Source organism: Vulpes lagopus, chromosome 4 (assembly GCF_018345385.1).
Source record: "Vulpes lagopus strain Blue_001 chromosome 4, ASM1834538v1, whole genome shotgun sequence".
NCBI lineage: Eukaryota > Metazoa > Chordata > Mammalia > Carnivora > Canidae > Vulpes > Vulpes lagopus.
This window is the reverse complement of record NC_054827.1, coordinates 97,653,801-97,678,385: the sequence shown is the minus strand read 5'-3', so window position 1 is coordinate 97,678,385 and position 24,585 is coordinate 97,653,801. Positions and strand designations below refer to the sequence as shown.

Genomic DNA, 24,585 nt, shown 5'->3' with positions numbered 1-24,585 from the left:
TGCTCGAGCCGGGGTGGGGGTGGGGGTGGGGTGGGGTGGGGTGCGCGGGAGGAGGTTCTGTTTAAGAGACGGAGCTGCGTGTCACTAACGGGCGCACCCCCCGCGACCCCCGGGACGCGTCAGCGGGCGCACAGCGCCTCCGGTCCTGCAGGAACCCGGCAGGGGAAGCAGGTGCAAGCCCGCAGCGCAGGAGCCGCCGCCGCAGGCCCCGGGCTGCGAGTTTGCTGCCAAGCCCCGGGTGGTACCGACCGCACTCGAGTGGCCGCTGGGTTAGGGGGGCGGGGCGGGGGGAGGAGAAAAAGAAAACCCAAAAAGGAAACAGGAAAAAAAATGTAAAACACTCCCTTCTAAAAACAAAGGGCTGCAAATTTCTTTATTTCTCTTATTGAGGAACAAAAATACTCTTGCAATGGCTATTGAGTTTCCACAGGTACGAGGCAGATGCTAGCTAGCACACCCACTTCCAACGGTATGACTTGTTTCCTATCCGTCTACTACCTGAGTGGCGTCAGTGTAGGTTCAGGCACCATGAGGGACGTTTGACCAAACACGTACACGGCGCTGACCGAGGGGTCGCCGGCCTTCCGGTTGACCAGGGCACGTAAAAAAGACACCGACAGAATGGAAAAGGAATCCTTGATGGTAAACGCCGGCGCGCGCCGCCCTCAGGGCCGGGCCCCGCGCGACTCGCGCCGCCGCCGCAGCTCCTCGCGGTAGCAGTAGGAGCAGTAGTGCTCGGTCTCGGCGCGCCCGTAGAACGCGCAGTTCTCGCGCAGGCAGCGCCGCTGCGCCGGCCCCGGGCCGCCGCGGCCGCACTCACCGTTCGAGCGCGCGGCCGGGGCGTGGGCGTGGGCGTGGGCGTGGGCGTGGGCGTCGGCGTCCGCGAACTCCAGGGCGTCGCGCGCCGCGCCGAAGCCGTTGCTGTAGGTCTGCGACTTGTGCTCGGCGGCGCCGGCCGCCCCCGCCGCCCCCGCCGCCCCCGCCGCCCCCGGCAGGGCGCCGGGCCCCGCGCGCGCCAGCGACTCCACCGTGTTGACCGTGCGCAGGGCGGCGGCGCGCGCGGGGCTGTAGCTCTGCGACGACAGCGAGCGGTTCTGCTGCGGGTACGTGGCGCACGGCCGCAGCGCGCCCACCGCCGGGGCGCACGCCTCGTCCCGCGCGCCCGCCGCCTGCACGTGGATGACGCTCTGGCGCGCCGGCGCCGGCGGGCTGCGGCCCGGGAGCGGTCCGCCGGCCCCCGCGCGCCGCGCGCCCCCGCCGGGGCCCGGGGAGGCCGCGCCGCCCGCCGCCGCCCGCGCCGCCCGCGCGCCCGCCGCCGGCCCGGGGCTCGGGCGCTCCTTGAGCTTGAGCACCAGCTGCGTGGGCGGCGCGGCCGGCGGCCCGGGAGACGCGCGCTCGGGGCCCGGCGCGCCCTCGGCCTCCGGTCTGCGCGGCGGCCGCTTGGCCGTGGCGGCGGCGGCGGCGGCGGCGGCGGCGGCGGCGGCGGCGGCGTCGCGGCGCCGCTGCTCCTGCTCGGCGCTGAAGCGCTCCTGCGCGCTGGTCAGGTAGTAGCCGATCATCTCCTCGTGGAACTGGTGCCGGTGGCTGGTGAGCAGCAGGCCGGCGAAGATGAACTTGCGCTCGCCCTGCATGGCGGCGCGCAGGATGTTGAGGCTCAGCTTCACGTCCGTGCTGTACTTCCAGGCGTCGCCCCGCGGCCCGCCGCCCTTGTCGGCCGGCGACGCCCAGGCTGCCTTGTCCGTGGGCGACGGCGTGGTCTTCTCCGACGGCGACGTGCTCGCCGACGCCCCCGACTCCTCCTTGCTCCCCTTGCGCGACTTGGACTTCTTCTCCTTGCCGCGCTCGGGCGCGTCGCCGCTCTTGCCGTTGGCCGAGTTAGCGCGGCCCATCTTGCCGTGCACCAGGCCGCCCAGGCCGCCCATGTTTTTCTTTAGCTTGATGCCCAGCGTCTTGCTGAAGCTGCCCAGCTTGTTGGCCACGGAGTCCGCGCGGGTCTTGTCCTTCTCCTTGCGCTGCTTCTCCTTGTCCTTGTCCTTGCCGTTCTTGCCATTATTGCTGTTGGAATTGCTGCACACCGAGTCCCGGTCCGAGTCCAGGGAGTCGGCCAGAGACTGCACGTCCTCCCCCACGGAGGCTGTTGGGGATTCCGGCTGAGCCAGAGGGGCCTGTGGGGAGGAGGAGAAGGGGGCGGGGTGGGAGGGAAGCTGGTTAGAGGTCCGATGTGCCCACGTGGGGCCTGGCTGACAAAGGCAGACCACCCCAGCACCCAGGCTGCTCCCAGAGAGGCTCCTCACTGCCCCAGTCCAGGGAGCCTTTGTGGGTAGCTCGGGTTACTTACTGGTGTCCTGGAGCCCCGAGGTGGGGCTCTTGGGCAGGGTGCAGGTATCCGCCCGGCCCTGAGCCCCAGAGCCTCTGGATGGTTTAGAATTACCGTGCCCAGGCTCTGCCCTTTTCAGCCCTGGCTAGGCAGGTCTGCGACTTGACACTGGTCCAGCCTGGCCTTCCTTGATAGAGCGAGGCGCCTTCTGGTAAGCGTGACACTTTGCCTGCATCTTTAGGTGTCTCTCCTACAAAGGTGTCTCAGCTATTCATTTCCAGGCAGGGGGTTGACATCTTGCCCTCACCCTGGGACAAATAGGCCCTTAGTTTCAGGGATGACCGTTTAGTAATAGGGGTTCCTTTCTCAGGTTGGCAATGTGGAGTGTTAAACTGAGGATCCTGAGCCGGGACTTGGGCTTAGTAGGAAAGATGTTACCATTCCCAGAAAGGTCTCTGGAGGGCCTGAGGAGGGAGCCTCTCTGTGAACACCTTGGACGAGGCCCACTGTCCGCCAGTAAGGAGAGTGAAGCCAGTGTGGGCACCTGGTCAGGACCATGGGGTAGGCAGAGAGCCTGAGAAAGGAGATGGGTGGAACCCGCTGCTGCCCTGTGGAGGTTCCTTCTTGAGGGAAGAGAGAGAATTCAGACAGCTTCATTGGAGATCAGGAACCTCTTGCTAGAAGCTGAGTGGCAAGAACTGGTGCTCACCCCTAGATAGGCTTTTCGTGACCTCTAGGGGAAGAGCCTGGGAGAAAGCCCCATTGTTCTGTCCTTTTATTTTTGTTTCCTCCCTTGCCAAGCAGATCCAGGAGAGGGGTCCCAGAGACCTCCTGCAGCCAAGTCCCCAGAAGCAAGCAGGAACCATCCTCACCACCTCCCAGGCTGAAATGCCTTCCTTCCTCCTCCCACCCTGCCCTGAGTCTGGAAGAAAATAGAGGTTTCAAAATGGTTTTTGTTAGTGACACAGAAAGGGGTTAGCCCCAGGAAAGGGGGGTGTGCTTGGTGCTGGGAGTGCCCATCCGTGGGAGCCCGGTGAGTAAGGAGCCCTGGCTCAAATGCCCTCTGGCTGGAAGGGTCATTGCCAGGCCTTGATTCTGACATGGGGGCCACCCTGGCTTGGCACTGTTCATTGCAGTGCAGAGCTGTGTCCCAGCCCCAGAGCCTCCTGATTGTAGATCGAAAGCTGCTGACTTCACACCATATGTGTGTACCAGGAAAGAACACCCCCAGCAACACTGGCATCATCCAGGCAGTTGACAGGTCACTGTGGAGGTGAAGAGGCAGGACTCTGGAGCCCAGGCTGCCACCAGCTGTCCCTTGTGCCCTCAGTAAAATGGGATATCAGTACCTGCCTCCAGGAGCTCTATGAAGATTAAATATAGGTAAAGGCTGATGTATGAAAACATCCTAAGCAGTGCCTGGCAGAGCCTGGCTAGTACTCACTCTGTGTCAGTACCACCCTACTGCTTCCTCCTATCACTCCTTTAATACTGCTTATGAGCCCTGCCTCAGGGCCAAGTCTAATGATGTCTAAGGAGGGCCTTTTTTTTTAAAACAACAAAACACAAACAAAACAACACAAATCCCTCATCAGATACTTAAAGTGAATCCTTAGCATCTGGAAGCAGGGACAGAACAGACTCTTCCTGGTGGAGGGGCCACGTGGTGGCGGGCAGCTCCTCTTCTCACTGCCCTCCCAGAGGAGGGAGGAGGAGGAGAGAGGGAGGGGGCGCTGAGGAATTGCGTTCCCGGTTCCCTGACTTTTCCAAGGACCCACACACAGTTTATAATTAATTCTGCTTGGCTGCAGCACATCGTGTTCCGATCTCGGCAGAGATAGTTTTGTGTTGTGACTTGCCTACGGTTTGTTTTCTGAGTGGGTGTGTTTATTCCTCTCTTTCTGGAGAAAAGAGTGGGACCAAGCCCCTCTCCCCCCAAAACCCCCACCCCCACAACCATCCCCACATGGAGTGCGAGCCTCCGTACAGGCACTCAGGCACGCCTGCACACATGCCCCAGGTAAACCCGAGCCACTTGTCGCCGGGGCCAGGCCGGGCGGACGGGGGTGGGGGCGGGGGTGGGGTCCCGGGGTGGGGGGTCCCGGTGGGGGAGCCCAGCCCTGGGCCAGCGTTTGGCAGATGCGCCCCCCGCCGCGCCAGCGGCGAGTGAGCGGTCAGGGCCCCACCCGCTGGTCGGGGCCAGGCGCACGCCGGGCTCACCCGGGTCTCGGAGGGGATCCGGATCCACGTCACATTCATGTAGCTGTGCAGAAGGTTCAGCTTGGCTTCAAGAGACAGTATCAGGCTGGTGGGAGAAGAAGACTGCGTGAGGCGCCCCGCGGGCCCGCGCTCGCCCGCCCGCGCCCCGCCCGCAGGCACGCGGGCTGTCCCCGGAGGAGCCCTGGCGGGGGCTGGGGCAGGGCAGGGACGGGGAGGGGCTCACTGGGCCAGCCGGGCGTTATCGTTGTCGTCTTTGCCCCATTCCCAGTCCTTCCCGGGGTCCACCGCGAAGTGCAGGGGCAGCAGCTTGTGCTCCGAGTCCGTCAGGGGGATCACGGCTGCAACAGAAGAGAGAGACGCGCTGCCAGGCGGCCCCCGGGCGGGCGAGGGCGCGGCCCGCAGCGGCCCCCGGGGAGGCCCGAGGGGGTTCCGAGCCCAGGTGTCTCCTTAATCAAGGAAACGGAGTGGGGACGAACCCGGACCATCTGTGCCAGCAGGAGCGTTAAGACCACAGGTGTCAAAACCGCTGCTGATAGTTTAAACTCCGTCCTATTTCTTGTGGACTTTGAAGAGCAGCAGGACTCCTCATGTGGACTCTGCTAACGATTTGGGGCTGTTAGAAGACAGGTGGGCGGTTGGGCAGCAGACAAACCCCGAAAACCAAATACCTACTGCCGCTTCTCTTCTTTCTGAGGACGGACCCAAGCCGGGCCCCTGGTCACCCCACAGCGCACGCATCAGGCAGGTAAGGGCTGCCCGCCGGTCGGCTCATTTGTGAATTCGTTCAGATAATTCTTTAGCACTTCGAGGCGGCCGGGGTGTGTGTGTGGGGGCGGGGGGGTTAGCTCCGGGAGCTCCCAGGTAACAACCACCACCACAACAGTCTCCTAACGCCAGGGCGTGATAAGCGGCCTGAGAAGTAAACAGCAGGCTGCGGGGAGCCAGGCCCGCCTCCCCAAGGCGCGCCAGGAAGGCTTCCCAGGACGTACCGCGTAGGCGGAGACCGCGAGCGGAGGCTGGCCCTCGCGGAGGCTGGCCCTCGCTCGGGGATTCATTCATCACACTCCCTCCCACGGGGGGCGGGGGGGTCTCGGCCCATTCCAGAAAGGCCTGGGCGGAGTAGGGCGTCCACAGGGTTTTTCTGCATCTGCTGGAAGCTTCTGAGCTCTCGTGGGACCCAGTGTTGAGCGAGAGCAAGGGAATAGCTTGCTGCTCCTCTGGGTTTGCCCTACCTCCGCCTCCTCACTGCTCCACCTCTCCTCCCCCCGCCCCCCACCCTCCGGTGGCCGTGAGCCTGGTGTCATTTACCATGATTCATGGTAAGGGTGTCACGGCAAGAACAAAAAGGCAAATAAGTAAATAAAAATCTACGACTGAATACCACCAATAGTTGACTTAATAAAAAACTGCAAACGCTGACTCACTGCTGCCCTCCAGTGTTGCTAAAGAGAAAATGTGAGCACAAATAATTCTCCACTCCCATATAAAGGAAACCCTGCGTTGCTGGAGGATTTTCTGTTTCAAGTCTCTGGGGACTGGCAGTACTGTGCTCCAGTTTGCTCCAGTTTGGTTGGTCAAGGGCGGCTTGGTCGGCCCCAGCTCAGGCCACTGACTGGGTTCTCCCCTGACATGGCCATGACAGGCTGCCCCTCCCAGGGCAGAGCTGCAGGGCAGTCACACTGAGAGGCCTGCACGGCTGGTTCAGGACCCGTCTCCCTTGAGCGGTGCCCAGGAGCCTGTCCCACAGTTCCACGACTCAACACAAAGGTGACAGAGAGTTGGCTTGGCTTCCCATCCACTGGGAAGGGGTGGGGATGGCAGTAGATCCCTCTGTAGATACTTGCTAGGGCAGCACAGCTCCCTGGAGTGCTTGATAAAGGCCCTGATTCCAGGACTGCATGCCCATGACCAAACCAGAGTGCCCAGGAAAAGGAGCCAAGGACTATATTATAATTAAGCATCCTCCGTAGTTTTTAAAATCATGCAAATTTGGAAAATATTGTCCTAGAGCAATAATCTGTTTGAAGTAGTTACTGCAGGTACAACTTGGGCAATTTGGGTCCAGCATCCACTCCCTTCCCAGGGAAGGGGTGCTACTGGGGGGCGTCTGCCCAGCCACTACTACATTTCCCAGCCCCCAGCACTTAAGAGGGAACAGGTGCCTAGTTGCACCCATGGCAAGAGAGCAGAAGCATTGTGGGAAGTGCTGGGCAATGTGGTCAGCCATGGGTGTCCTTCTCCCCACAGCCCTCCCCATCCTCCTGTATGCTGAAAATGGTGGTGCTCTAAGACGGCATGGGTGAGCTCCTGACTCCCCCACTTGGAGATCTGCTCACCAATCAGGAACACCTGTTTTAGACTTTTTTTTTTTTTTTTTTTTTGCATCACACTTCTCTCACTATGATTTTGGTTTATTTGTTTCAGATAAACCAACTAAAGTAGTACAGATCCACATGCCCCTCAGCCTCAACACCCTACCACTGGGCTCCTGGAAATTTTTATCCTCAATGGCCAGACCAGAACTGATTCCCTGGGCTGCCCCCTGTTGAGCATAAGGCTGAACTCACCTGAAGGTGCTAGAGCCTGATGACCTTTATAGCTGCACAGGCCAGGAAGGCCTTGAAAACAGGCCCTCCCTGCAAGCATTAGCTAAGGTTTGGATAACGCTGCCTCCCACTTTACATATTGACTTTTCCCAACTGGAAACCTGGCCTCACCCAGCCAGATATGTAGTGATGTGGTGACTTGCCCTCTGGTGGCAATATCAGGAACAGCAAATGCTTTTCAAAATAAGCCAGCAAATTCTTTTTTTAGGATCTCCTATCTTTTAACCTAGAAACACAGACACATTCCCAAAACCAGCCTGGATGTGTTTTCAGTACTTATTTTCCAAAAATTAATGGACACTTCTGGTTTCTGTTTCGGGGAGAGCATGGTGCTATCATTACAACAACAAGCTAGACAAACTGCAGATTCACAACTTTCCTTAAACCCATTAGAGAACAGAGGTCACAGGGCAAGCAGCCAGGTCCAAATCTAAGGACAGATGGGCACGTACAAGGAGAAATGGACATGATTTTCACTGAGGCAAACTTAGCTGGACTGCTATAAAAAGAATTCAGCTAAAATCGTTAATAAATTGGTAAAGGAAGAACGTAGTTTAGTGAAAGAATATTTAGAACCCTGGGGGCTACAGATATAAGGGAAATTCAAATGTACTTGTAGACCTCTTCCCATGGGATCCAACCTGGTGCTCACAAAAAGATTGGCAAGAATTCTGAGAAAGTATCCTTCATAGATCTTTCTCCCCATCTATCCTAAAGAACAAAAGCTTAAGTTGCAAAAGCAGGGCAACAAACACTGTTGACCTTAGGGCATTGGGGTCTTTCCCCAGTAAAGCTTGGGGTGGGAGGAGGAAATAAAAACAAAATCCCCCCTTTTTTTTCCCTGGGGAAGGGGCAGGAACTTGTGCTGAGCCCAAAATACAGCTGGAGGAGGTCACTTCTTTTCCAAGATCTGGAGACACAGTACCTGCCTAAAACAGAAGCTTAATTAGAATAACAAAAACATCACCCTTCAGGCTCCCATTGCCACACCCAGGCTAACAAGCTGCAAGTAATAGCAGTTTAGTACTAGAAGAGGGACAGGAGTTTGAAGAGAGGGTGCAGCAGACAGTGAGAAAAACTTTCTGGCAAAACACAAGATATCACCAGTGAACTCTGAAGGCCGAGTGCACTAAGGGTAACCAAAGCAGCAATGAAACCAAAACCTGCTTCAAGTCTTGTCTAGACTGGTCCAAACCCCATGCTAAAGACCTAGCAAAAGGTAAGGCATGCTTAGTTCTGGCTTTCAACAGAAAACTGCTAGCAGCAATGGCCACAATAGCCAAACTGTGGAAGGAGCCTCGGTGTCCATCGAAAGATGAATGGATAAAGAAGATGTGGTTTATGTATACAATGGAATATTACTCAGCAATTAGAAACGACAAATACCCACCATTTGCTTCAACGTGGATGGAACTGGAGGGTATTATGCTGAGTGAAATAAGTCAATCGGAGAAGGACAAACAGTGTATGTTCTCATTCATTTGGGGAATATGAATAATAGTGAAAGGGAATATAAAGGAAGGGAAAAGAAATGTTGGGAAATATCAGGAAGGGAGACAGAACATAAAGACTCCTAACTCGGGGAAACGAACTAGGGGTGGTGGAAGGGGAGGAGGGCGGGTGTTGGAGGGGAATGGGTGACGGGCACTGAGGTGGACACTTGACGGGATGAGCACTGGGTGTTTTTCTGTATGTTGGTAAATGAACACCAATAAAAATTAATTAAAAAAAAAAAAAGAAAACTGCTAGCATAAGAAAAGATAAGAAAAAACAACAAACAAACCAACATGTTGGTAAGAGATAAAGCATTTGAAGAACAAGACAAGTGGAAATGCTAGAAATGAAAAAAACACAGTAAGAGAGATGAAGAATGCCTTTGAGCGGCTGATCAGTACACTTTACACAGCTGAGACGAGAATCTGTGAACATCAAGATAAGTCAACAGAAATTATCTAAATTGAAATGCACAGAGAAAAAGAGTTGGTGGAAGTCTACAGAACAGAACACACAAGAGCTATGGGGTAGGGGTAATACTAGACAGCCTAAGATCTGTGTAAGTGGAATCCCTGAAGGAAAAGAGAGCACAAGACAAAGGATATTTAAAGAAATAATGGCAGACAAGCTTTACACTGTGAATGACAAATCCCAGCATAGATCTAAGAAGTTAGGAAAAAAAAACCAAGCAGGAAAACAATACGCCACTACCACCACCACCAAAAATATCCCCATACTTAGCATATTTAAACATATGAAAAACCAAAGACAAAATCTTAAAAGCAACAAGAGGAAAAAGACACATTGCATACAGAGAAACAAAGGTGAGAAATTTAGCAGACTTTTCATGACAAAAGAGGTAAGCCAGAAGACAATGGAGTGACATCTTTAAAGTGCTGAAATAAAAAAACCCTGCTAATTCTATATCCAGAAAGAAATCTCTGAAAGATGGAGACATTCTTTCTCAAACAAAAGTGAAAAAAATTAATTGCCTACAGAACTGTACTAGGAAAAAATATGTATATGTATATGTATATGTATATGTATATGTATATGTATATATACTGCACTGGACAATATTAAAGGAAATTGGAAATGTTTACAGGGAAGTAATATGCTGCCAGTAGAAACTTGGATTTATATAACAAAATGAAAAGCAATAGAAATGTAATAAATGAATATGGAAATAAAACTAATTTTTCTTCCTTTTAATAGTTCTAAGAGAAAGTAAGGTAAAGAGAGCCGCAGTGTATTATGTATTTATAGCATATGTAAAAGTAAAATGCTTGACAGTAATGGTACAAAGGATGGGAGGAAGTGGTTGCAAATAAACTCATAAGATCCTTATACAACACGTGAAGTAGAATATTTCTTGAATAGAATATGTAATATAGAATCTAATTAATTAAAGATATTTATTGTAAACTCTAGGGAAATCCCTAATAATGAACAATGGAGGCATAATAAATCAATAGTGGAGACAAAATGGAGCCATTAAGCAACTCATTTAACGCAAAATTCACTTATCCAACCATATGATTAATACCACAAGATGTAAATGGTCAAAAAATACCAATTAAAAAGCAAAATTGTCAGAATGGATGGGAAAAGCAATACTCCATTCTAGTGACTACAAGAAACTCATTTTAAATATAAAGACACAGATAGTTTAAATGATATTCACTAATTATAAAAAAGCTAGAGTGACTATGTTAATGTCTGATGAGGTAGACTCCGGAACCAGGATTGTTACCAAAGATGTAGAGGTACATTACATAATGATATAGTCTCAACTCTCCAAGAAACCATCACAGTCCTACAGGTGTGCATGCTCTTAATGACAGAACTTCAGAGTACTAAAAGCAAATACTAACAAAAATGAAAGGAGAAACTGACAAATCTGTTATGGTTGGAGACTTCATCATTTTTTCCTTAGTAATTGATATCACAAGTAGACAGAATATCAGCAAGGATGCAGAAGACCTGAACACCATCAGAGAACTTGAATGAATTGACATTTATAGATTGCAACAAGAGCAGGATGCATTATTTTCAAAAGTATATGAAATATTCACCAAGATAGAATATATTCTTAGCCCACCATAGCAAATTTGAAAGAATAGAAATCATGGAAAGTTTGTTCTCAGACGACTACTAAATAAAACTATAAACATGTAACAGAAGATATTTGGAGAGACTCTCCAACTATTTGGAACTTAAACAACGTGCTTCTAAATAATCCATGGGCCAAAGAGGAAGTCTCAAGGGAAATTAAGAAAAAATAGTTTGAACACAATGAAATGGAAATACAATTTATCAAAATTTGTGTGATGTAACTAATCAGTACTTAGGGGGAATTTATGGCAGCAAAATACTTATATTAGATAAGAAGCAATGTTCTAAATTTATAAAATAAATTTCTGCTTTACAAAGCTAAAAAAATAGCAAATTAAACTCAAAGTTGTGCAGGAGGGAAATAAAGATCAGAGCAGAAATCAATGAAACCAAAAAGAGGTAGAGTAGACAAATCAGTGGAGTCAAAAGCTGTTTCTTGGAAAAGATGCATAAAGAAAAATAGATTGTCCAAATTCATATTTTAAGAAGTTAGGATAGATGGTAGGTAAATGGCTTTTAAATAATCTTAGGCTGTTGATATTCTTGTTAGCCAATACACGTTTACCATATCTTAAGACCACATTTTAGAATGTTGGACTTTTCATTGTTAGATGATTGTAGATTTATTTATTATGTATTTATTTATTTATTTTTGATGATTGTAGATTTATTTTCTATTTTTTATTTTTATAAATTTATTTTTTATTGGTGTTCAATTTGCCAACATATAGAATAACACCCAGTGCTCATCCCGTCAAGTGCCCACCTCAGTGCCTGTCACCCAGTCACCCCCATCCCCCGCTGACCTCCCCTAGTTCATTTCCCAGAGTTAGGAGTCTTCATGTTCTGTCTCCCTTTCTGATATTTCCCACTCATTTTTTCTCCTTTCCCCTTTATTCCCTTTCACTATTTTTTATATTCCCCAAATGAATGAGACCATACAATGTTTGTCCTTCTCCGATTGACTTATTTCACTCAGCATAATACCCTCCAGTTCCATCCGTGTCAAAGCAAATGGCGGGTATTTGTCGTTTCTAATGGCTGAGTAATATTCCATTGTATACATAAACCACATCTTCTTTATCCATTCAGATGATTGTAGATTTAAATGCAGTTGTAAGATATAATTCAGAGAGATCCTGTGTATCCCTCTCCCAGGTGCCCTCAATGCTAACATCTTGCATAACTGGAGTAAAATATCACAGCCAGGATACAGACTTGGTACACTCCATTGAGTGTATTCAGATTGCATAAATTTTCCATGCATTTATCTGTGTGTGTGTATGTGTATTTGGTTCCATGGAATTTTATCATATGTGTATAATCCTCTCAAGATATAGAATGGTTGCATCACTACAAGAGCCCCTTGTGCTCCTCTTTTATAAACATACCCACTTCCTTTGAGCACTTCATTCCTGTCCCTAATCCCTGTCCACCACTGTGATAGGTGATTTTATATGTCACCTTGACTGGGATAAGGAGATGCCTAGATAGCTAGTAAAACATATTTAGGGTATTTCTATAGGAGATTAGGATGTGAATTGGTAGACTGAGAAAAGAAGATCGTCTTCATCAGTGTGAACAGACATCATCCAAACCATTCAGAACTCAGATAGAACAAAAAAGTAGAGGAAGGAGGAAATTTGCTTTTTTCTTGAGCTGGAATATCCAGCTTCTCTTGCCCTTGGACAGTGCTGCTACTGGTTTTCAGTCTTTCAGACTTGAATAGGAAATTTTACCATTGGCCCCCACTTCTTGGGCCTTTGAACTCAGAACTGAATTATACCACTGGCTTTCCTGGTTCTCCGGCTTGCAGATGGTAAGACTTCTTGGCCTCCAGAATTGTTGAGTCAATTTCTAAAATAAATCTCTTCTTACATAAATCTGTATATATCCTCCTGATGCTGTTTCGCTGGTGATCCATGGCTAACAGAATCACTCATCTGTTCTCCATCTCTATAGTTTGGCCATTTCAAGGATGCTACATAACTGGAATCATATAGTATGTAATCTTTTGTGGTTGACTTTTTTATTCACCATAATTCCAAGATCCACCAACTCATTGCATGCATCATATTCATTTCTCTGTACTGCTGAGCAGGATTCCACGGTATGGATATTTATTTATTTTTTTATTTAAAGATTTTATTTATTTATTCATGAGAGACACAGTAAGAGAGGCAGAGACATAGGCAGAAGGAGGAGAAGCAGACTCCATGCAAGGAGCCCGATGTGGGACTTGAATCTGGGACTCCAGGATCATGCCCTGAGCCGAAGGCAGATGCTCAACCACTGAGCCACCCAGGCATCCCCCATAATTTCTTTAACCATTCACTCAGGAAAGACATTTGGGTTGTTTTCAGTTTGGGGCTATAGCAAAGAAAGTCACTACAAAGATTTGTGTATATGCTTTTGTGCAGACATACATTTTTATTTCTTTGGGATAAATACCTAAGAGTATAATTTCTTGGTCATATGGTAAGTGATTCAAAGTCTCATAAGAAACTGTCAAATTATTTTCTAGAATTTTACATCCCTACTAGCAATGTATGAGAGATCTGGTAGCTCCATGTCCTCTCCGGCATTTGATATTATCACTTTTTAAAATTTCAGCCATTCTGATAGGTATGCAGTGATGGCTCATTGTGGTTCTAAGGTTGAATATCTTTCAATGTGCTTATTTGCCATCTGTATCTCTTTTTTGGTGACATGTCTGTTCATGGCTTTTTCCCATTTTTAAATTTGGATTTTTTTTTTTTTACTGTTGAATATTGATAGCTCATTGTGTATTTTAGATACAAATCCTTTGTTGACATGTGCTTTTAAAATATGTTCTCCCAGTCTGTAGCTTGTCTTTTCATCTTCTTAATAGTTGTGTTTTTGTTTTGTTTTCTTGCAGAACAGAGGTCCAATTCATACATTTTTCTTTTTTTTGGATCATGCTTTTGTGTTATGGCTAAGAGCTCTTTGCCTAGCCCTGGGTCTGCGTATTTTCTTTGAGGTTTTATAGTTGTACATTTTACATTTATTCTGTGATTCATTTTGAGCTAATTTTTGAATTATTATGATTTAGGTTCAGGTTCATATTTTTTGGCTACAGTTGTTCATTTGCTTTGTCATCATTTGTGGAAAAGACTCTTCATCCTCCATTGAATTGACTTTGTTCCTTTGTCAAAAATCAGCTGAGCTTATTTGTGTGGGGGCTATTTCTGGGTTCTATATCCTATGCTGTTGATCTGTGTGTCTAACCCTCAGTCAATACTATGTTAGGAGCTCTCAATTCATTACTTACAATTCTTGCAACAGTTAAAGGATTCTTGTTCCAATTTTCCAGAAGAGGAAATGAAGGCTCTGGTACATAAATAACTTGCCCAAGCCAAAGTTAAAGCTGTGATTTAAATGTTGGCCTGCCTTACTCTACAATGTACATTCTTCTTTTCTTCTATTTTTCTACAATTCTAAATAATATTAGAAACCCTCCCCACTGGGAAAGGGCTATTCCCAATGCCCCACCCATGGTCTGCAGTGCCTCATACCTACCCTTAGTTCAACTTACCTTCCAAGAATCCATTTGATTTTCATAAAAAGCACAACTTGCCTTTATGGATACTTAATGTGCCAAGTACCTGAACTGTATAATGACAACAGCACACTGCCTTTTTCTGAATTACCTTAAGTTAGTATATTGGGAACATCTAATTTTATTCATTCTTTATTCATTCAACATTTATTAAATGTCTCTCAGGTGTCTTGATGCCAGAGACACAAAGATGAATAAGACATCATGTCTGGCTTTAGGATGTCTAGGATCTGGCTGATGAAGAACAGGGAGCCTTCAAAAAGCAATCTTTCTTGTCCCCTTTCTCTCCTTGCTCCCATCTTCTACCATTGCTGTAGCTCTGCTCTCTGTCTGAGAACAGTCTGTGGTTAGCCTGATGTAGTGTCCCTGGGTGGGCAAGGACTTTGCATCCTTGTGCCTCTGGGAAAAATCAGACTCACTTTATTAGGATTTGCTTCATGAAACCTTGATGTGCAAAGCAATGATAGTCCTTTACCTCAGACTACTACATGGAAAGCGGATAGTTCCTGGTGGATGAGCCACCCATAGCCTCACACTCCAAACTGCCCACTGGTTTCTGATGGGGCAAAGGTTTCTTTTCTACAGAACTTTTCCCCAGAAAGATGTCCCCCAAGGAAACTCTCTTAGAGGACTTCAGGTTACCAGGAAACTGTCCATTTCCTCTGGTCATATGCGGTACTACCAAGGACTCTCTAATCCTGGGGAGCAGGCTGCCCCTGAGGTTGTCTGTTCAGGCCCATGGTGGATGGTGCTGCATCACTGTGAGCATACCATGCTGTGCCTGTCCCCTCCAGTTTAGCCACACTGCTGTTGTCATTATACAGCTCAGGTACTTGGCACATTAAGTATCCATAAAGGCAAGTTGTGCTTTTTATGAAAATCAAATGGATTCTTGGAAGGTAAGTTGAACTAAGGGTAGGTATGAGGCACTGGCGGACCATGGGTGGGGCATTGGGAATAGCCCTTTCCCAGTGGGGAGGGTTTCTCTCACTAATATTATTTAGAATTGTAGGATATAGTGATGATACAAAGCAGAATCACTTTGAGTTTGTTTTATTATTGTTTTAAAATTCTCTCTAGACAGTGCCCCTCCTTACTGTATACCCTGGGCCTGGATACTCCACTGATCCATCCCGAACACCACTGTGTGAAAGAGACAGCCAAAGAAGACAGGATATAATCATTGTAAAAGCCCAGGAGAGTTTACACTTTGCATGGGCTTTGCTCCATTTGAAAGAAGTTCAAAGTGGAACTGGTAGTAGGCACATTAGAGGTATGACTCCTGCAAAAACAAACAACACTAGGTAGAATCTAGATGGTAACACCAAAAAGGTGTCTGCTGCTTACTGTGCACATTCTACATGGAATTGATTCATGTGATCTCAATGATCTGTGGAGCCAGCTTGCAGAAGAAGAAACGGAGGCCCAGAGGCACTAAGTGTCTTATCCTGTCATCCAGGTAGTAAGTTACCAAGTCAGGATTTTAACTCAGGCCACTGGATTTCAGAGTCCCTGTCCTTCATCCCTGAGCATGCAACTGAGGAATAAAGGTACATTTGTGCTTTCAGTTAAAATGGTTAGGCATGTATGCAACATTTATAAATATATATATGTACACACATATAAACTTACACACATACATACTGACTTTTCTACTTACTGAGTGCTTCTATCTGACATGCATGTTCACAATTTTGTGAATAATTTCAGCTGGGTCAGTGTATCTCTGAAGCCCATCTACCAAATCCAGTGTAAAAACCTGTGAGCTGTTACAGAAAGGAGCCCCAGACTTTAGTTCACCTTGCAGCCCTATTGGGTGGGTCAAGAGAGGGAACAGGATTGGGGAATGACCTTTGTCCCACATTCACTAAACCTCAGGGTTTTGTGAAAGTGAAATGAGATAATGTATGGTGGGTGGGGGGCGGTTGAGAAAAGGCAAAATGAAAAGCAAAGTCTGATAAGTCCCCCATCTAAGAGATATCTTGCTATGGTGGAGGACTCTGAAAATGTCTTGGGAGAGGCAGAAATTTTTGAGGGTCATGGGGGAGTGCAGCAGTCACTGCTGGCTGCCCACCCTTTGTCCTCACTAGCAGACCCCACCTTCTGGGCATGTCAGGATGGGTCAGTATGGCTCTAAGGCATCCACAGTTGACTTATTTGGTCTTGTCTGTGACTTCTGAGACAAAGTGTGGAGCAAAATCTCCTCAATGATATGTAAGAGGAAGTTAGCTGGATGATTCCTGGTTAAAAGCAACACAAAGGAGGGCCAGGGTTTTTCTGACCTCTTCATGTTTTTATGTGAATGTATAGCGCTTGGAGCCACAACAATCATCTGACCAATGAGGGACAATTATGGGACAAAAGGCAATAAGCCAAGAACAATGGACACAGAAAAAGCTCAGCTCTTTGATGAGTGTCGGATCTCAAGTCAATCAACTGCTGGTCATTAGATTTCTCATTACATAAGATTATAAACCTCTTTATTTTTTATGTCATTGTGAGTGTTTTCTCTTACTTGCAGCCCAAATCCTCCTGAGATGGAATCCGGTTCCTATGAAGTGGCACTGTGAATGAAGGAGGGACATGGGGAGTGAGAATCCCACTGCATGGGGACACAAAGTCTTTGCCTCTCTGAAGTAGGTCCAAAATGCATAGGTGAACAGTCACCTATTGTTTCTGTGGACACAGAGCCCTGCCAGCCAAGGTTTTAATGCTAGGAACATAAAACAAACACATAAAACAATCATAAAATGATTGTATGTGTTGGCTATTGCTTGTTGCTTTCTGGTCATGAGTTACAAGATGAGCTCAGGCTAAAGGTGTTGGAAAGCAGAGGATGAGTGGGTGATATGGGCTGGCTTCTGCCTAGGGGGCCTGGGGTCTTTCCTGTGCCACTCCCTTTAGGGATAAAAGGGGCTGCGTCAGATGGTGGGTGATATCCTGCACTCAAGGCAGATGCCAGTCCACTGAAGATGGGAGATGGGCTGGGTACCAGGTTCACAGGGTACCAAGCTCACAGGGTAGCAAGTTCACAGGTGGTAGACACAAATTCTCCGGCTTAACATTTATATGTAGATATAGTCTTTGGCTTGGTTAGTAGTCTATGGAATAAACTTGCTATAGACTGAATGTGTCCTCCCAAATTCATATATTGGAACCTAACTCCTAATGTGATGGTTTCTGCAGAAAGGGCCTTTGGGAGGTGATTCGGTCATGAGGATGGAGGCCTCATGACTGAGATCAGTGCCTTTGTAAGAAGAGACACAAGAAAGAGTTTGCTTTCTGCCTGTTTCTCTCTGCCATGTGGGTACAAGAGAAGGCAGCCATCTGCAATCTAGAAAGAGGTTCTTTATCTGACATGGTTTCTATTAGCACCTTGATCTTGGACTTCCAGTATCAGAATTGTGAGAGATAGGAGAGGTGGGGCAAGATGGTGGAAGAGTAGGGTCCCCAAGTCACCTGTCCCCATCAACTTAGCTAGATAACTTTCAAATCATCCTGAAAACCTACAAGTTTGGACTGAGATTTAAAGAGAGAACATCTGGAATGCTACAGTGAGAAGAGTTCACGCTTCTATTAAGGTAGGAAGACAGAAAAAAATAAATTAATAAAAAAGCATCCAAGGGGGAGGGCCCCCCGCCTCAAGGAGCCGGGCTAAGGCCGGGCGGTGTGAGAGCTCCCAGGACAGGAAAGCCCAGTCCGGAGAAGCAGGAACTTTACCAATCTTCCCGGATGGAAAGGTGCTGGCAGGGAACTCGGGCAGGATCCCAGGAAGGGCAGTGATGCCCTCAGGCTCCCGGGGTCACTAACAGGAACTGCGCCTGCGCCCTGGTGGAGAGCGCGCCACACACTGTGGGCCGAGCTCCCTAAAGGGCTGGAGGGCGCGCCCGGCGGGGCCCTGGGAGCAACTCCCTCAGGCGGCGGCTCCACGCGAGGAGGCTGCGCGGCCCCGGGAGTGTCACTCCAGCGGTGGCGCAGACCCTGGAGCCCAAGGCGCTGGTGGACACAGCCCAGGATCCAGCTGTGATCTGCACAGGTGGAGGCCAGGAGGACACAGGACAGCAAGGACGCTCCTGCTGCCAGGCGCCTCCGAGCTGTGCAGATCAGCGCCCCCCGCCCCTGGAGCGTCCAGGCCCCTGCGGACTGGGAGCTGTGGAGTTACAGCTGGAACTGACTCCAGGGCTGGATAACTGGCCACAGCCCCTGTTGTTGTTTCTCCTGGTGTCACCTTGTTCCTGGCACTGAGCAGGGCCACCAGGGAGCAGGGGCCTCACAGGATAAACAGCTCCCACTGAACCCTGCACCTGGCAGGGTGTGGGGCAGCTCCCCCAGGTGCACACACCTGAGAATCAGCACAGCAGGCCGCTTCCCCAGAAGACCAGCTGGAACGGCAGAGGAGAGCAAGTTCTTGACCAAGTAGCGCTGGAAAGTTCTAGGGGAAGTCTAGGGACTTACAGTATATAGAATCAGAGGATACCCCTCCTTGTTTTTTGTTTGTTCCTACCCTTTTTTTTTTTCTCTTTTTCCTTCCATTTTCCAGTACAACTTGTTTTTAGCCACTCTGCACTGAGATAAATGACTAGAAGGAAGAACTCACCACAAAAGAAAGAATCAGAAACAGTCCTCTCTCCCACAGAGTTACAGAATTTGGATTACAATTCGATGTCAGAAAGCCAATTCAGAAGCACAATTATAAAGCTACTGGTGGCTCTATAAAAAAGCATAAAGGATTCAAGAGACTTCATGACTGCAGAATTTAGATCTAATCAGGCTGAAATTAAAAATCAATTAAATAAGATGTAATCCAAAATGGAGGTCCTAACGACGAGGGTTAACAAGGTAGAAGAACAAGTGAGTAACATAGAAGACAAGTTGATGGCAAGGAAGGAAGCTGAGGAAAAAAGAGAAAAACAATGAAAAGATCATGAGGAAAGGTTAAGAGAAATAAATGACAGCCTCAGAAGGAAAAAATCTATGTTTAATTGGGATTTCTAAAAAAAAAAAATTGGGGTTCCTGAGGGTGTCGAAAGGGACAGAGGACCAGAAAGTGTATTTGAACAAATCATAGCTGAGAACTTCCCTAACTTGGGAAGGGAATCAGGCATTCAGATCCAGGAGATAGAGAGATCCCCCCTAAAATCAATAAAAACCATTCAACACCCCAACATTTAATAGTGAAACTTGCAAATTCCAAAGATAAAGAGAAGATCCTTAAAGCAGCAAGAGACAAGAGATCCCTAACCTTTATGGGGAGAAGTATTGGGTTAACAGCAGACCTCTCCACAGAGACCTGGCAGGCCAGAGAGGGCTCGCAGGAGATATTCAGGGTCCTAAATGAGAAGAACCTGCAGCCAAGAATACTTTATCCAGCAAGGCTCTCACTCAGAATAGAAGGAGATATAAAGAGCTTCCAAGATAGGCAGGAACTGAAAGAATATGTGACCACCAAACCAACTCTGCAAGAAATATTAAAGGGCACTCTGTAAAAGAAAGAGGAAGTCCAAGGAAACAATCCACAAAAACAGAGATTGAATAGGTATTATATTGACACTAAATTCATATCTTTCAATAGTAAATGAACGTGAATGGGCTTAATGATTCCATCAAAAGGCACAGGGTTTCAGACTGGATAAAAAGCAAGACCCATCTATTTGCTGTCTACAAGAAACTCATTTGAGACCTAAGGACACCTACAGCCTGAAAATAAAAGGTTGAAGAACCATTTACCATTCAAATGGTCCTCAAAAGAAAGCAGGGGTAGCCATCCTTATATCAGATAAAGTTTATCTCAAAGACTGTAGTGAGAGATGAAGAGGGACACTATATCATACTTAAAGGATCTATCCAACAAGAGGACCTAACAATCATGGATATTTATGCCCCGAATGTGGGAGCTGCCAAATATATCAATCAATTAATAACCAAAGTTAAGACATACTTAGATAACAATACTCTTATACCTGGAGACTTGAACATGGCGCTTTCTGCAATTGATATATCTTCTAAGCACAACATCTCCAAAGAAACAAGAGCTTTAAATGATACACTGAACCAGATAGATTTCACAGATATTTACAGAACTTTACATCCAAATGCAACTGAATACACATTCTTCTCAAGCGCACATGGAACTTTCTCCAGAATAGACCACATACTGGGTCACAAAGCAGGTCTTAATCAATACCAAAAGATTGGGATTGTCCCCTGCATATTTTCAGACCATAATGCTTTGAAACTAGAACTAAATCACAAGAAGAAGTTTGGAAGGATTTCAAACACATGGAGGTTAAGGACCATCCAGCTAAAAGATGAAAGGGTCAACCAGGAAATTAGAGAAGAATTAAAAAGATTCATGGAAACTAATGAGAATGAAGATACAACCGTTCAAAATCTTTGGGATACAGCAAAAGCAGTCCTGAGGGGGAAATACATATTAATACAAGCATCCATCCAAAAACTGGAAAGAACTCAAATACAAAAGCTAACCTTGTGCCTAAAGAGCTGGAGAAGGAAGAGCAAATAAAACCTTCACTCAGCCGAAGACGAGAGTTAATAAAGATTCGGGCAGAACTCAATGAAATAGAAACCAGAAGAACTCTGGAACAGATCAACAAAACTAGGAGTTGGTTCTTTGAAAGAATTAATAAGATAGATAAGCCATTAGCCAGCCTTATTAAAAAGAAGGGAGATAAGACTCAATAAAATCATGAATGAGAAAGGAGAGACCACCACCGATACCAAGGAAATACAAATGACTTTAAAAACTTATTATGAGTAGCTATACGCCAATAAATTAGGCAATCTAGAAGAAGTGGACGCATTTCTGGAAAACCAGAAACTACCAAAACTGGAACAGGAAGAAATAGAAAACCTGAACAGGCCGATAGCCAGGGAGGAAATTGAAGCAGTCATCAAAAACCTCCCAAGACACAAAAGTCCAGGGCCAGATGGCTTCCCAGGGGAATTCTATCAAACGTTTAAAGAAGAAACCATACCTATTCTACTAAAGCTGTTCGGAAAGATAGAAAGAGATGGAGTACTTCCATACTCTTTCTATGAGGCCAGCATCACCTTAATTCCAAAACCAGACAGACCCCACCAAAAAGGAGAATTATAGACCAATATCCCTGATGAACACAGATGCAAAAATTCTCAACAAGATACTAGCCAATAGGATCCAACAGTATATTAAGAAGATTATTCACCATGACCAAGTGGGATTTATCCCCAGGATGCAAGGCCGGTTCAACACTTATGAAGCAATCAATGTGATAGATCATATCAACAAGAGAAAAAAACAAGAACCACATGACCCTTCAATAGATGAGACAAAGCATTTGACAAAATACAGCATTCATTCCTGGTCAAAACTCTTCAGAGTGTAGGTATAGAGGGAACATTCCTCAGCATCTTAAAAGCCATCTATGAAAAGCCCACAGCACATATCATTCTCAATAGGGAAACACTGGGAGCCTTTCCCCTAAGATCAGGAACAAGACAGGGATGTCCACTCTCCCCACTGCTATTCAACGTAGTATTAGAAGTCCTAGCCTCAGCAATCAGGCAACAAAAGAAATAAAAGGCATTCAAATTGGCAAAGAAGAAGTCAAACTCTCCCTCTTCGCAGATGACATGATACTGTATACAGAAAACCCAAAAGACTCTACCCCAAGATTGCTAGAACTCATACAGCAATTCGGCAGTGTGGCAGGATACAAAATCAATGCCCAGAACTATACACTAACAATGAGACTGAAGAAAGAGAAATTAAGGAGTCAATCCCATTTACAATTGCACCCAAAAGCATAAGATACCTAGGAATAGACCTAACCAAAAAGGTAAAGGATCTATATCCTAAAAACTACAGAACACTTCTGAAAGAAATTGAGGAAGACACAAGGAAATGGAAAAATATTCCATGCTCATGGATTGGAAGAATTAATATTGTGAAAATGTCAATGTTACCCAGGACAATTGACACATTTAATGCAATCCCTATCAAAATACCATGGACTTTCTTCAGAGAGTTGGAATAAATCATCTTAAGATTTGTGTGGAATCAAAAAAGACCCCGAATAGCCAGGGGAATATTGAAAAAGAAAACCATAGCTGGGGGCATCACAATGCCAGAATTCAGGTTGTACTACAAAGCTGTGGTCATAAAGACAGTGTGGTACTGGCACAAAAACAGACACATAGATCAATGGAACAGAATAGAGAATCCAGAAATGGACCCTCAACTCTATGGTCAATGAATACTCGACAAAGCAGGAAAGACTATCCACTGGAAGAAAGACAGTCTCTTCAATAAATGGTGCTGGGAAAATTGGACATCCACGTGCAGAAGAATGAAACTAGACCATTCTCTTACACCAGACACAAAGATAAACTCAAAATGTATGAAAGATCTAAATGTGAGACAGGAATCCATCAAAATGCTAGAGGAGAACACAGGCAACACCCTTTTTGAACTTGGCCACAGCAACTTCTTGCAAGATACATCCACGAAGGCAAGAGAAAAAAAAGCAAAAATGAATTATTGGGACTTCAACAAGATAAAAAGCTTCTGCACAGCAAAGAAACAGTCAACAAAACTAAAAGACAAGCTACAGAATGGGAGAAGATATTTGCAAACGACGTATCAGATAAAGGGCTAGTATTCAAGATCTATAAAGAACTTATTAAACTCAACAGCAGGGAAACAAACAATCCAATCATGAAATGGGCAAAAGACATGAACAGAAATCTCACAGAGGAAGACATAGACATGGCCAAGAAGCACATGAGAAAATGCTCTGCATCACTGGGCATCAGGAAAATACAAATCCAAACCACAATTGAGATACCACCTCACACCAGTGAGAATGGGGAAAATTAACAAGGCAGGAAACAACAAATGTTGGAGAGAATGTGGAATAAGGGGAACCCTCCTGCACTGTTGGTGGGAATGAGAACTGGTGCAGCCACTCTGGAAAACTGTGTGGAGGTTCCTCAAAGAGTTAAAAATAGAGCTTCCCTATGACCCAGCAATTGCACTGCTGGGGGTTTACCCCAAAGATACAGATGCAGTGAAATGCTGGGACACCCGCACCCCAATGTTTTTTTTTTTTATTTATTTATGATAGTCACAGAGAGAGAGAGAGAGACAGAGAGAGACAGAGAGACAGAGAGACAGAGAGGCAGAGACACAGGCAGAGGGAGAAGCAGGCTCCATGCACCGGGAGCACGATGTGGGATTCGATCCCGGGTCTCCAGGATCACGCCCTGGGTCAAAGGCAGGCGCCAAACCGCTGCGCCACCCAGGGATCCCCACCCCAATGTTTATAGCAGCAATGTCCACAATAGCCAAACTGTGGAAGGAGCCTCGGTGCCCATCGAAAGATGAATGGATAAAGAAGATGTGTTCTATGTATACAATGGAATATTCCTCAGCCATTAGAAACGACAAATACCCACCATTTGCTTCAACATGGATGGAACTGGAGGGTATTATGCTGAGTGAAGTAAGTCAATTGGAGAAGGACAAACATTATATGTTTGTTTCTCATTCATTTGGGGAATATAAAAATTAGTGAAAAGGAATAAAGGGGAAAGGAGAGAAAATGAGTGAAAATATCAGTGAGGGTGACAAAACATGAGAGACACCTAACTCTGGGAAACGAATAAGGGGTTTTGGAAAGGGAGGTGGGTGGGTTGACTGGCTGACGGGCACTGAGGGGGGCATCCTGGCAGGATGAGCACCGAGTGTTATGCTATATGTTGGCAAATTGAACTCCAATTAAAAAAAAATGAAAAAATAAAAATTAAATAAAAAAAGAATTGTGAGAGATGAATTTCTCTTGTTTAAGCCACTCAGTCTATGGTACTTTGTTTTGGCAGCCTGATTGCACATAGACAAAAACTGGAAAAAATACAAACTGGAGTTCAGGGTATTGTACTGTGAAAGAAATGCTCAGGCTAAGGAAGCTCCACCCCTGGGCTCCTGAACTCACACCCAGAGTGTGTGATGACAGTCTCAGCCCCCAGTGAGTTTCCTTGGTGGAAGCAGTAGACATGACCCTCAGGGTCTTCTCAGAGAGCAGAACCAGGCTGTCACACTGGCTAAGAAACTTGCTCCCCACGTCCAGGAGGACAGGATGGACAGGTGCCCCATGCTTTGCTTCTCTCCCCTCTACTGAAGTGGAGTTTGGTGGGGACCTGTGTTCCAGCAACACATACCCAAGCACCACACATCAGTACCCTGTAGGTCCACA

At 46.9% G+C, this 24,585-nt stretch overlaps 1 protein-coding gene across 3 annotated transcripts in view; it reads right to left on the bottom strand.

Moving 5' to 3' along the window:
- Positions 1-348: 348 nt before the first annotated feature.
- Positions 349-24,585, bottom strand: part of OTUD7A (OTU deubiquitinase 7A) — a 380,270-nt gene continuing 356,033 nt past the window's right edge. For 2 of the 3 annotated variants that reach the window (XM_041753205.1, XM_041753204.1), the window contains exons 12-14: positions 4,761-4,875; positions 4,538-4,622; positions 349-2,165 (exon numbers count right to left, since the gene is read on the bottom strand). In XM_041753205.1, coding sequence (XP_041609139.1) covers positions 666-2,165; positions 4,538-4,622; positions 4,761-4,875 — 1,700 coding nt within the window. In that variant the 3' untranslated portion in view covers positions 349-665. The other variant, XM_041753206.1, reaches the window with a different exon arrangement.